This window comes from Manacus candei, unplaced genomic scaffold, assembly GCF_025592945.1.
Source record: "Manacus candei isolate 608988 ecotype Guabito, Panama unplaced genomic scaffold, ASM2559294v1 h1tg000237l, whole genome shotgun sequence".
NCBI lineage: Eukaryota > Metazoa > Chordata > Aves > Passeriformes > Pipridae > Manacus > Manacus candei.
Genome location: NW_026138285.1, coordinates 262,446 through 276,498, shown reverse-complemented (window position 1 = coordinate 276,498; position 14,053 = coordinate 262,446). Strand labels below are relative to the sequence as shown.

The window sequence follows — 14,053 nt, the reverse complement described above, 5'->3', positions numbered from 1 at the left end:
TGCGTTGTGCCTAGGGGAGGTGAGTGGGATGGTGCAGTAAGCCAGGAGGGACTGTGTGAGTTCAAAGCAGCCAGAAAACCATTCTGCTGCATTTCCCTACCCACTCATGTGAGCTCTTGTCTGTTCTGCTCTGACACCTTTAACTGACTGAAGATTTTGCCTGTAAGATGAGTTTGGCCTCTATTTAGAGGCCATCTTGTATTGCCAGGTTCATCTCTGCTACCTTTACAGTCCAATATGGGAAAAACCAGTTGACTTCTGGACCTTTTAGTCCCTTGGAAGGACCACTGGAGACTGCCATGCTGAGATGCAGAAGGAGGCAGACATGCTCAGGATAACCTGTTTGCTGTAACTCAGATCTTGCTGCCTCAAATATTGATGTTGGCATAGGGCAGTATTAATCCACCTTTCTGTAGTACACGTGTTGTGGCACAGGGCTCCTCCCTGCCATTGTAAAAGCTCTCTTAACCCTGCAGTGAGAGTGTTTTTGGTATCTTTAAAGATCTACCTATGAAAACCTTGTGATTATTTGATGATTTTCCCATGATTTTAAGAAAATCGTCAGAAGAGGTAGACTAGGATCTTGTCTAATAGATTGTGGCTACCTAAGAAGTCATCTAGTGATGTGGCCCTTCTGTTGGAGGAAGTCCAGAGGAGGGCCATGAAGTTGATAAGGGGACTAGAGCACCTCCCCTACAAAGACAGGCTGAGAAAGTTGGAGCTGTTCAGCCTGGATAAGAGAAGGTTGCGTGGAAGCCAGAGAGCAAGTCTTCATCAGGAGTTGTAGTGACAGGACAAGGGGGAATGGCTTCAAACTGAAAAACAGTTTAGATTAAATGTTAGGAGGAAATTCTTTACTGTGAGGATGGTGAGGCACAGGTTGCCCAGAGAAGTTGTGGATGCCCCATCCCTGGAAATTGTTCAAAGCCAGGCTGGATGGTGCTCTGAGCAACATGATCTAGTGAGAGATATCCCTGCCCATGGCAGGGGGTTAGAATTAGATGATCTTTAAGGTCCCCTTCCAAATCAAACCATTCTATGATTCTATGATGTCTCCAATAATAATATGGAGAACAGATTGCATGAGTCTGCATGAACTTGCTGTTTCTAACTTTAAATTGTAGATTGGATGGCAGTCACAGAACTGTATTTTTTTCTACAATAATGATAAATGAAGACTTAAGAAGTGATAACTTTTCTTTGATGTCTCAAAAGTCTTCCATAATAGTTTGTTATGAACCATCTGGTCTCATTAATGTTTTATTAAAAACCATCTGGCTGCTATATTGTTCAAGCTATTTAGCTGTAAAACTTCCTTATAAATTAGCCTAAAGGAATGGCTATTAAACTATTGTGTAGGAGCCCCAAACATTTATGTAGGTCCTATATAAACAGTTATTTAAAAAGTATTAAACTATAATAAACTTCCACATTAAACTACAAAAGCATAAAAAATGTATCAGTAATAAAATCTCGAATTAAGTATATTCCCTATGCATCTTAATTTTTCTTCTTTTCGTTTTTTTTTATGTCTTTAATTCTTGGCCAGCTGGAACAGGACCTACAAAGTCAAATGATGAACTGCATCTAAATAACAAATATTAAGGGGTTGTGTTTCAATAAAACATTGCAAACAGAGGATACTTGTCACTATGACTCCAAAAAATGAGGCCCTTCATCTTTGTATCTCTGCACACATACACATTTCAGACTGTAAGCACTCTAAAGTGTTCTCTTTAAAATCGAACTGTACAGCACATGGCTCTATTTAAAGTACAGTTGTACAGCACCTAGTACTATGGACAGCTAGGTACAACTGATTGTAAATGATTATGTAATATGCATTGTTTTAATAAACTGTACTTCCACTCATAATTGTTCTACTGTTACATTTTCAGATCAGTGAAAAATTAGGGCAATTCATATTGATTTTGCTATTTATAGACAACCTTAAAGTTACAGTGAATGGAAGAACTAAGGAAAGCATATCTAAAGAACACATAGAAAGTTCAGGACAAAACTAGCAAAGCGATAGGAGTTAAACGATCCAGGAGAAAGAGCCCGTGGCTGAACGTGCCTGTAGTAAGAAAGTTCTCTTTGATCAGCTCCCCAGGTTTGTTCTGTTTCACGGAATTCCTCTTGCATCCTCTGATGTGTGCACAAGCATCCTCAAAAACCCCTCACTATCTGACCCCAGGAGCAAATTATTTGGGCAGAATTTTCCAAAGAATTGGCAGTATGTGATTGCAGTCTCTCTCGAGGCAGCCAGCTCGATGGTGTTTGTATTGCATTGCTTCGGAACATGTCTACAGTCAAACCTTGCTAACGTTAATATTTCATTAAATAACACCAGATTCATGTTGTAATAAAGCTATTGCTACAAATGTTGTAGTAGATGACGAGTTAAAACAAATTTTCTCTCTCACTTTTGTTTTTTGTGCCTCCTCTGTTTTATTTCCCAGTTATTTTGCAACTCCATAGTCCCCCTTCTCATTACCTGTTAACTGTCAGCTCAGTCTCAGGAACAACGGAAATTCCTGTTCCAGAGCAATCTGAAGGAGGTTTCTCCAGAACAAAACAAATGCAGTTTTAAATGCCCCCGAAGATAGAAATTGAGAATTTTGTTTAGAGATCTTTGAAGCAGGCAGCAGATGCATTGAGGAGAAGACCACAAACAGCAAAGAAGCTAGTGGCTCCAGAGGATCCTAAGGATCTGTGAGTCTGCATTGCTCCTGCAAGGTGAGTCAGGGTTGCTGTAGGGTCAGCTTCCCAGGGACTCTGCAGCAGGAAGTGCCAGGGGTTGTCTGCACCTTCTGCTGTAGAAATGCACACTGCAAGGGAGGACAAAAGGAAAAAACCCACCCCATTTCACACAGGGCTGATAGTTCAGCCCCACTGGGTACCAAGACTAAGGCAGGCCCTGTGTTTCTTCTCAAGGCCATCTCATTTTTCAGCTTGTTATTGCTGCATCCTAGTTTCAGCATGTGAAGTGTTGTCTTTTCGATGTCTTACAGGCAGTGGGGTAAGAACATACCTGGGTTTTCCCAGCTAAAGGGAACACCATGAAAAAGAACACAGGTTTTTTTGAAACAAGGAGCAAGGGCTGGCAAGCAGCTGAAAAGTGTGTGGGCTGGTAATTGCATGGAGTTTCTTTTATGCTTTGCAACAGTGTTGCCCAAAAGGACAGCAGGTACCATAAAGGGGGCGCTGTGGGTCAAAACAGATTTGTAGATACAAAAGTATTGTGACCAGTTCCAGGCTTCTCAGTACAAGAGAGAGATGGAGCTCTTGGAGCCGGTCCAGCAGAGGGCAACAAAGATGATTAAGGGACCGGAAAGAAAGGCTGAAGGAGCCGGGCCTGTCTCAAGAAGAGACGACTGAGAGGAGACCTCATCAATGTCTGTAAGTACCTGAAGGGACGGTGTCAAGAGGATGGATCCAGGCTTTTCTCCGCAATAGGACCAGAAGCAGTGGGCAGAAATTGATGCACAGGAAGTTCCTTCCACTGGAACATGAGAAAGAACTTCTGTACTATGTGGGTGACCAAGCACTGGAACAGATTGCCCAGAGAGGTTGTGGAGTCTCCCTCTTTGGAGATATATAAGAATCATCCAGATGCAATCCTGTACCCTGTGCTCTAGGATGACCCTGCTTGAGTAGGGAGGTTGGACCAGATGACCCACTGTGGTCCCTTCCAACCTGACCCATTCTGTGATTCTGTGAAAAGGCTGCATCTGTCCCTCTGAACAGGGCAGGAACCACTACAAAGCAGTGGTGTCCTGCAAATTTATACTGGTGGTGGCTAGGGATAGTCACGCAGCTCTGAGTTACTGACATTATTTGTTACATTGCAATTATACACACAGCCCAGGTCTTTGCTATGCTGGAAAAAAACCTCATGTATGAAATAACGTGTTGGACTGTTCTCTGACAATTAAAAATGTAGTTTATTTGCTCTATCACAGGACTAAAACTGGTGTCCTTGTTCCTTGCACTGCCCTTGTTTTTCTGAATGATGTATTGATTTGGGTGAATAGCATCTGTAACAGATGATGCGAGTACCCTTGGGTGGATGGCTTTCTTACTGACAAGGAGGGTACTCTTGCCAACTGGAAGATGGGAACGCACTTCCTCCTGAAAAACTGCTCGCAGTCAGCCTGAGCTGGGGCTTACTTGGTCCTTCTGCAGTTACTGTCCGGCCTCACCACTGCCAACACACCACAATGTGAGCAATGCAGTTTGTAGGAGAGAAGGAAGACCAGCTGTGTCCTGAGAGGAAGCATTAGTAGGAAAGGAAACAGTGAGCAACTGGTACTGGGAAAGCAGGAACCGCAGTTATTCTTTTGGCCAGGACCTCATGACTGCACACTTCAATACTGAGAATCGTATTTCAACAATATATATTGTTTCTTCTCATCCCTTTCCCCTATCATGTCAAACAAACAATTCCTGCTGGTATTCAGACCAAAGCATTCACATGAGCATCAGCTTCAGGAAGCTTTGCAGCTAGACAGAAAACAGTGGAGCTCTTACTCTGGCCTTTCTTGCAATGTGGCATATCCAGATCTCTTTTTCAGTTCCTGATATTCACAAAAGGTGAGAATGTAATATCCTTGAGTTCTCTACCCTCCATCAACTTTAACAGAAGCTTTATCTCCACAATGAAAGGGCACAGGTTAAGGAGGGGCTAGGCTCACCATCCTTTTGTCTCACCAAAGGATTTAAGAATTGGGTGTGCTATTTTCAAACTTCATAAGAAAATTGATTTTTCCATCCAAAAAACCTGAAAAGCTCTAGTTGCCATCACAGGACTTGTTTCACTGACTGAAGTGCAAGTAACAAACAATGAATACAATTAGGATGATCTCCTGACTTCATCTTCAGTCTGTCAATTGCTGAAATGATAACAAATCTAAGAGTAAACAAAAGAGTAAATCTCTCCTGCTATTAGACAAGTTCTCATCTATTGATAAATCTACATAATCTTCCTTGCTCTAGGCAGCAATCTAGGCATTGCAGACATATCCTCATAAAAATCTAAGGAGGAAAGGATTTTTCAAGGCATGTACTGCAGTCATTCAAAGTAGACTTACAGCAGCGAGCCATTATTTTTATTTTTTTAATACAAAATGAAAAGTAAGAAATTGGTAATTTAGGAAAACAACTTTTTATAGAGAAGTTTTAATAAAGAAGAACAATGTTAACTAAGCAAAATAAAACATATTTTCAAATTCTAACAACTGGTCTTAGTAAAATAGCAAGTGAAACATCAGCTCAAAAAAATCCTCAGAGAGAAGTAGTGCCTTAGAGAAAGACAATAATTCTTGAAATTACAGTCAGAAACATCAGCTGATGTTCATACACAACATCTTGTGTTCCAGGAATTTATTACTGTTTCAAGAGTCTGTAAAAACTTACGCCATTGAACCCACAGAGACAAATTCTCAGTTAACTTAAGCCTCAGTTATACTCAGCTCAGCAGAGCAGCATTGATTTACCTCAAATGAGAGTTTACACATTGTAATTTCAAATATTTCCCCTGGTACAGAGTAGGCAAAGATACAAATTCATAAGTATACGGCAGAATTTGGTATCTGGCCAGCTTTTTAACCCCATTTAAAAACATAGAGTAACTCTATAAATTCTTATGCATCTGCTACACCAGAGGGGTCTAAGTTAAAAATCAATAAATTGAGCACAGAGAGCAACATTTGCAAGATAAAAGAAATATAACATAGGCATTAAAACCCAACCCAACCCAAACCAAACCAAAAAAGCCAAGATGTGTCAGTTACTGTGTAGGGCAAGCTTACCTGTCAGTGCTTTTCCTCACACTGTGGTGGTTTGAATCATTTTGCAGCCAGCAAAATGACTTTAAAATAGAGATTAATGTAAAGGAATAGACAACTGAGCTAAAACACAAGCTGGATGCAAGGTCTGAATGAGTCAAGTTTACACCTTGCACTTCTGTAGGGGAGAACAACCTGTTTTGTCTGGGTAGCACTGACCACACTGTGGGTACTTGGCATGGTATAAGCTCAAGGAGCGAACATGAGAAATTCACTCCATATCCATTTATCTCTGAAACAAGTTCCTGCTGCCCTCCATGTTCACAATTAGGGCACTAATGAGCATCCCACGCCATCTTTCTCTCCCTTTTATAAAAAAATATTACTGCTTCTATCAACAGTGACTTTCCCAGCAACTTGAACTAAATGCTTGTTATTTCAGATACCAATTAAACCATATAAGAGCTCTATTAAATTAATCAACAACAAAGTAATTCTCCCTGACATGATGAGAAAGTTCCAAAGTTCTTAACTCAATAGAACCAAAATGGCTGGATTTCAAAAAACAGGAACTGATTCTTGCCCACTGTAAAAGCTGTTTTTCTTTTGGCCTCAATCCTAATTCTGCCATGTACAACAGCTGAGGATATTTTGTGTGGTAACAGATTTACAGATCCAGTTTTCCCAGCTCTTTCTGGAACCTCCATGCTCCCTCCCACCGCATCTTTGTAGACACTGAGCCTGGTAAATGCTGGAGAACTGCAGTCAGGAATTTCATGTTGTTCAGGAATTACACTCACTGTACTCCCATGTTTTTCAAGATCCTAGTCCATCCATATTGCATCTTATACACATATGGTGGGACTGTGAGACATAGCTGAGATCTGACTGGAAGACCTGTCCTGAATCACCATTGCTAAGGGAAAAGCCACCACACTGATCTCCTTTCTTTCCAGTTATTTATTTTATCCAGTAAATACTATGTTTCCTTGTTTTTAAAAGTTGTTTTATGAACATTTGGTTTGTGGTTTCCACATTCATGCTAAAGCATAACATTATGTTGCACATCTATCTGCTAAAAGCTGCTTTTAAGAATAAACTTCCAGCTGTAAATGGATTCCATCAGCTAACCCCTTTCCCTGCACCAGTGTCTGGCATGATAGCCATGAAGCAGAGCTGCACAGAGCAGTACAACTGGAACACTGCACAACTATACAATAACCAGACAGATTGTAAGAATGATAAATAAGGCTTCTAGCAGATGGAAGCTTTTTCCTACTTGCCATTTTGGGAACTGTAAAAAGCACAGCAGCAAGACTTGGTTCAGCTGTCACTAACAACCTTTGAAAAAAGGTGCTTACAACCCCTGGGAAAAAGTCAGGGTGCTCTATGACCTTTTGCAAGTATGATTTATTGACATCCAACTAAATTGGTTACAGAGACAAAAATAATAAATCAAATTGTGCATCAAGGTGCTCCAACATTATAAATTTTTGGAGTAAGTGAAGCAAAAACTGGGAATGGTCCTGATTACAGAAAGATTTCCTAAAAATCTGAAAGTCAGTGATAATCTGAAAGTCAGTGATCATTCTAATGTATAAGATATCATTCCTTATTTTGAAATCACTAATGCTCTATCAAAACAAACAACAAATTCAGCATTTAGCAGCTTTGTGTAATACGTCATACAGGTGGTATGTTTTTCCAATACTGGAACTAATAAAATACTGTTAACACAGATACAAGACTGCCTGATTCTCGGGAATACCAACCATCTCCAAGGTGTGGAGTTAAAGGAGTTCATCATCTCTTGTGGATCAACCTCCGAAACATTCTCATAAGCTTTAATACAGTTTTGTTTTATACAACAAAAACACCAAATCCACAATTTATATAAAAAAATGAACCGTTTAAATAAATCTTTAACATATGGCAACTATTTATGTTGAAAATTTCTCTTATTGCTTTCAAAAGCTGCAGAAAGAACAGTATCTAAGAACAGAGGAGTACAATAATACATTTGGTGATAAGTTACAGTGTTTACTAAGTTTCAACAGATAAGCAAGATAATGTGCAGTTTCTTATGAACCCACAGTTGCTGGAGTAAGTTGCATCCACCAGTAGCTAGAAAATAGAAAGAATGAATTACTGAATACTGTGGATTTTATTTATAATAAGCATAATCCATGAATGAAAACACACTCAACCAAAAAAACCATTTTATTTTAATGTCACTCCTTTGCATAGCACCGTCTGATTCTAGCCCTTGCAAGATGTATTCAGATATGTGGAGAAGCTGGATTTCATCCTTCTCTCTAGCATATATGCACTGTGGGCCAAGTTTTGCACTCCTCTTCACCTTGCCCCCTCTGAGCTGTATACCAAAAAAATGCTGCATTGAACTAAGTAAGATATGCCAAAAGTTTCCTGCTCTGCCAAGCTGGTCATTTGGAGAGACAACACAAGAGATTCACACAAAAGCAGATGCAAGGACACTAATAACTAGGAGTATGCTGAGCAGTATAGCTGCACTTTTCCCCAGCACACTACCCTTACCAAGTCTGATTCCAGAGTGTAAGTGGGAAAAAAGTCTTGTTCTCAATCAAGGAAAAGATACAGAAGTAGGTCACAATGTTTATGGGGAGAGATTTTAACTATGGTTGGAGGCATGATTTATGATTTAAAAGCTTTTTAGAATGGACTGTTTTCCTATTCAGAGATTTTTTTTAATAAAAACAGGACATTGAATAAGGACTTGAAGACATAAGGGACCACATAGAAAACCTAAACAGGATTGTAAACACCTGAGGGAAAGTAAGGGGCATGGAAAGGGGTGAGGTCTTTGTTAGGCTGGGGTTTTGGAAGGGGTTGGTTTGTTTGTTTTGAGACCAGCACTTGACCTTTGTGCAACCTGAAAGCTGGTTGGGCCCTGGTTCTGGCTCCATGAATGGTGTTCCTTTCTGCACAGTGATCTGGATTCAACACTAAACTAGCAGACAGTAAGGGGACTGTGTTTGCAACCACTACATCCTTTAGGAGCCAGGTTTTAAAAGAAAGCAGCAATCTTGTTTCTAGTCCTCCAAAGAAAACTGATCAGTGGAAGAACAGATCTCTGGGATGTTTCCTTTTCAGAATTTGGGTTCGTTTTGGTCTTCCTTCCAGGCATCTAGTTTTCTGAGTTCTTTATAAAGAATCTAAGTCCAGACTGCTAGATCTGTATTTTAAAAAGCATCTAAAAGAAGTAGATCGGTGCTGGCAAACTAACACATCAAGCATACCTTAGAGAACAGAGATTCAGAAAGGAATGCTATTATTTATGGTGCATTCCCGTTCCACTTGGTCTAAAGGGCACTTTATGCTACCTGGAGTCACCTCCTGAACCAGTGATGCTGTTTCATAATTCCAAATTTACATTGTACCAAAATCAGAAACTAAGCATCTAGCCTGCAGATCTGGAAGTAGAGCTGTGAGTTTCTGTTCCTATGAACACTATTTCCCTGGACTTTTTTTCTTTCTATGCTTTGTAATTTGCAAACTGAGCCAGTGTTTTAACACCAAAAGGCCTGAACTGCTACATTACTTTGACATAAGTTTGCAGTGAAGGTTTTACCTTATGAACAGACACACAAAGAAAGGAAGAGCTGGATGAATTCTTCTCAAACTGACCTCCAAGATCATATTAAGTGATGGTTATAAAGTCATGAAATAAGAGAGGTATAACAGCAGGCAACGGCCATCAGGAAATTTTAAGACTGATCCATTGAACTAACACAGCATGGGGATCACTTCTGTGTATGAAAAGTAGCAGTTAAGTTGCTTCGTGCATTCTCTTTACCATTCAGGGTAGAAATAGTGGGAAAGAAGTCCCCCAGTGTCAGTTATTAAAAACAACTTGTCTTAATTATATTGCAGAACACTAAAATAAATTTGGTATCCATCAACACAGCTGAAGTTTTGGGGAAGAAACTTACCAGAATTTGATATTTTACCAAGAATAACTTCATAGAATATATTACGGTTTGTGAATGATGAATATATTTTTATGCGGAAATACACAGAAGTAACATCAAGACAATTTCCTTCCACTTCTTAATATACAGTTGACAGAAGTTTAGTAACTAAACCCAATTATTTAATAAAAAAGTAAGCAGGGAAAACTATACTGCTGTTGGAAACGCAGGGTCAGAGGATCATTCACAACTGGTTACATTGTGCTTGCAGGTGTGTATTAGAGATTTTAAAAAGGATCTATTACTTGTTCAATGATTTTGCTTCATGCATTTAAGAAATGCCCTAGATTATTCTCAGGCATTGTTTTTCTGAAGATGATATTAAAATTCTTCAGTTTACCTTCTTGATATGGAAATTTTGATAAAGAAAATGTTATATAAGGCACTGCTCAGCCCAATGCTTCTTGTGATCAATCCCATGTATTTTAGACAGTTTAGACTGTAAGATAGAAGGCAACACTTCCAGTCTGATTTCTCAAAAATCATGAATCAAATAATGAGATTTGTTCTGTTTAACACCTGCTGCTTTTAATGCATTACAACTTCTAACTTTGCCTTTTGGCCTCTAATTCTTTAATTTTAGATGCTATCAAATATTAGGTCATATGACAAAGTATGGGGGAATCCTCTCCACACACAGAATATACAAACCCAACAATATATTCAGATATATAACTGATATATATGCAGATCAGTCAGTATCACAGTAGTTGCCAAATATGACAATGAGCAAGCTTAATATATCCTCCATAAATTTTGCTCCTTTGCCTAGAAGCTTTTTTTTTATTTCCGCTACCCTCTTTTGTTGTTAAATGAATGTTATTTTTAGTATAAATGGTAATTACCAACAGCAAAGATAACTACAATTAACCACTCCAATCGATGCCAAGTTTTCACAGTTAATACAAGGATAAAATACAGGAAGGGAACAAGTTATGACAAGAATCTCATTTTCCTTGAAAAGCCAAACAGCCCCCAAAGGTTAAGATTTCCTTTGGAATCAAAGCCCAGATTTTGTCTTCATATAAATGGGAACCTTGCCTTGTTGTAAGCTGTTGGCATGGTAGTCAAGTCTTAAAAAGACATATTAAATAAAAATAATTATGCTAACTTCTTTGGTAATAAATTACAGAAATTATAGTGAGGCAGAGTTCCTGGGCAAAGTGAAAAATAGTGAAAAAGCATTCATATGCCTCTGAGACAATGAGGCTTCAAGGTAACAGAAAGAAAATTCAAATATACATCTAATCTGACATTACAGATTTTGTTTAAAATGGAAAACCTTCATAGTTTTTCCTTCATCTTACATATACTACATGGATCCATTTTTAATGGGTTTTCTCTAGGACAATGCAGTACAGTTGCAGTAAAGTGCAAGCTTTTCTAAGCTACTAGTCTGTCTGCCTAGGAGTCTACCTTATCCCTGCCACATCCAAGTGTTCCAGTCATAAGCCAGTTTAACATGCCAGCTTTTTTATTTGTTTCATGCCATTACAGTGGTATGGAAGAAAAATAAAAGGGGGTGGTGACAGGATATAGACCTATCACATGGAAACTGCATTGTTGCCAGAGTCACAGACACACAGAACAGACTTGAAGAATCATGGATCAGGCTTGAGTTGCAGATAGGTGGGAATGCAAATTATTCTGTTAATGACTGTGACATTGTGATTTGATGGAAAAAAACCCAAAAAATACTGCCCATCTCTATAATATTCATTCAAAAGTGCTACATTTTTTTCCTGCTCAATTTCTGACCTATGGTTTAGTAGCTTCACAAATCAAGCCATACATATAAAATTATAGGAAAGGGATGCAATTGATTTAGTGCAAGACACTTCAATATTTATCTGAAAATAACAAACAAACAGAGGAAGATCAAAGACTCCATACACTTCTCCATAAGGCAGATGGTAGTTTTTTAAATATAAGATCTAAAATATGTTGTTTATTTAAGAGGTAGAAAATATCAAAATACTAGGAAAAAATTTCTAGCTTAAAACAATCAGTTTGCTTACTTTTTAAAAAGTCTTACTGTTGCAATTTTTAGGTTAATAAAAACAAATGAAGCTATGGAAGCACAGGATTTCGTGCTCTGTATAGATTTCACGTACTGGAAAGAGAGAGAGCTTCTTCATCTACTCAGTGCTCAAGCAGTATATACAATAATCTCCTCCTCTTGCCCTGTTAGGGGCTATAAATTTGAAGTGGAAATTTTTCCCAGTGGAAAATTTTGGCGATTCCTGAATTTCTAGCACTACATTTAACCTGGTACAATTTATGTATAAGGCAGTAGAACCACTGACACAAGCTCAGAACTACCTCTTCCATAATACTAAGAAGAAAGTTATTAGAAACAAAAGCTTATTTAAATCTTTTCTACAGGCAGCAAAAGATCATATTCAGATTCCAGCACCAGCTGGTAATCTTGTTTTAGCAATTTGTACCTGCCCAGAGACAGCTGAACTACTCATTGCAGTGTGGAATCCAACCTACAGTTTGAGTTACTAAGGCTTGCACTCTGATTCCTCAGCACAGCTAGGAGATGCTGATGCTACTGCCTCCAATGCAATTTAATAAGGCATAAGTTAACTCACAGCTGATGTTATTACACATTGAAAAAGTAGTGTAAAAGCTCCTCTTTTCCCTCTCACTGTTTACATTCAGGACTATTTATTAAATATTTTATAAAAAGAAGTTAGGGTATTTATACATTCAAACAATCATTGCAATAGTTGAGTAAAGGAAACAAATTAATTATGAGATTCTAACTTAAGCACAATTTTGAAGATATGCACATTTGCACACATACACACACCCCACACATATACTATGTGTGTGTGTGTATATATATATATGCGTATATATAGATATATATAGTTATATTTTACATATATGTCTTTTGAATCAGATCCAAGAATACAGCACAGAATATCTTCACTTAGCTCCTCTTTCACCAGAGGACAGGATTGTCCAGTTTGGAAAAACCAGGTTCTTTTCTAAGGTCCATGTAGGTTCCATTGCTCACCCAGGAGTCATCATTGGATTTCCTGTCAAAGGTTAAATAAATATCTTAAAAGTAAAGCTTATATTTTCCATATATATGTTGTGTAATGCAGTGTAGTACTGTGCACAGATACCCAATCCAGCCCATGAACCAGGTGCAGTGCAACTCATTACAGCCTGCAAACAAGCCAGTATAGCATGAAGAGTCGAACAGGTATGTCTGCACATTGAGAGATGCACCTCAATAACCCACTATTCACTTTCACTGTTATATGTCTGTGCTTGGTACTTAAAACTACAGCCCAGGTTTATTTCATGGTCTCAAAGGCAGCTTTGAGGGGAAACTTGATTTCTACCTGTCCAAAGATGGCTCACCATGTTTATTGCATAAAGAGAGCCTATAGCTCTCAGTCAAGAGCCAAAAAATGTCTGCTTTCAATCTAGTGCACAACATGTTTGGCACAATCGCTAATTATTCTTTTAAGTAAATCAAGGCTTGTGGCAGAGAGAAATCACTATTGAAAAGCCAAATGCATTAATTTATATCTGCTCTAATACTTTTGCTATATAGTAATTAAATTCTTTATTCCACTATTCAAATCTACAGCACAAAACTCCGTTTTCAAATCCTCATTGTAAGGATTCAAATGCTGATCCTTATTCACAATTCTCATTGTGAATATACAATCACAAAGTATTAGACTGCCTCTATCCTGCTGAAAGTAATATTTGCTTCTCTTTAGTAGGTGTGATTGGCAAATGATGAGTTAGCTCACCAGCTTATCAGATATCTAGTGGTCTGAACCATTCTCTTTTTGCACCTATTTATACCTATTATAAACATTTCTGTGTTCCTCAGAAGTACAGTATATATCTATTCAGAAAAAATAGAATCCCAATCTGTTAACTGTGATACATAGGCCCATACAGCATTCACCTTGGCTCCAACTCTTTCACTGCAGAAGAAGAGAGAAGTTGGAGGGCAAAAGACCACATTCCCACTGGCATTCATTTTTGTCTTTCAATGGCTGAAGTCTCCTGTTTAATTAATTTACAACAGGAAGAGATAAAGTGCCCTCAGAATGATAATTCTCTCCCCATAAAATAGGGGAAACCTGTTTGAAAACAGCACTGGAAATGAAAGGTTCCAACTCAGCACACTTCTGCACCAGGCAATCCCACTGAATTTAACTGAAGTTCAGCAGAGATAATTAAGATAAATCCAGCTATTTCACCTTGTTTGAAAGA

The 14,053-nt window shown here is 38.5% G+C and overlaps 1 protein-coding gene across 8 annotated transcripts in view; it reads right to left on the bottom strand.

The window, feature by feature from the left end:
* Positions 1-5,005: 5,005 nt before the first annotated feature.
* OSBPL3 (oxysterol binding protein like 3) overlaps positions 5,006-14,053 on the bottom strand; it is a 94,697-nt gene continuing 85,649 nt past the window's right edge. For all 8 annotated transcript variants that reach the window (XM_051774918.1, XM_051774913.1, XM_051774911.1 and 5 more), the window contains one exon: positions 5,006-12,849. In XM_051774918.1, the coding sequence (XP_051630878.1) occupies positions 12,753-12,849 (97 nt within the window). In that variant the 3' untranslated portion in view covers positions 5,006-12,752. The remainder of the gene's footprint in view (positions 12,850-14,053) is intronic.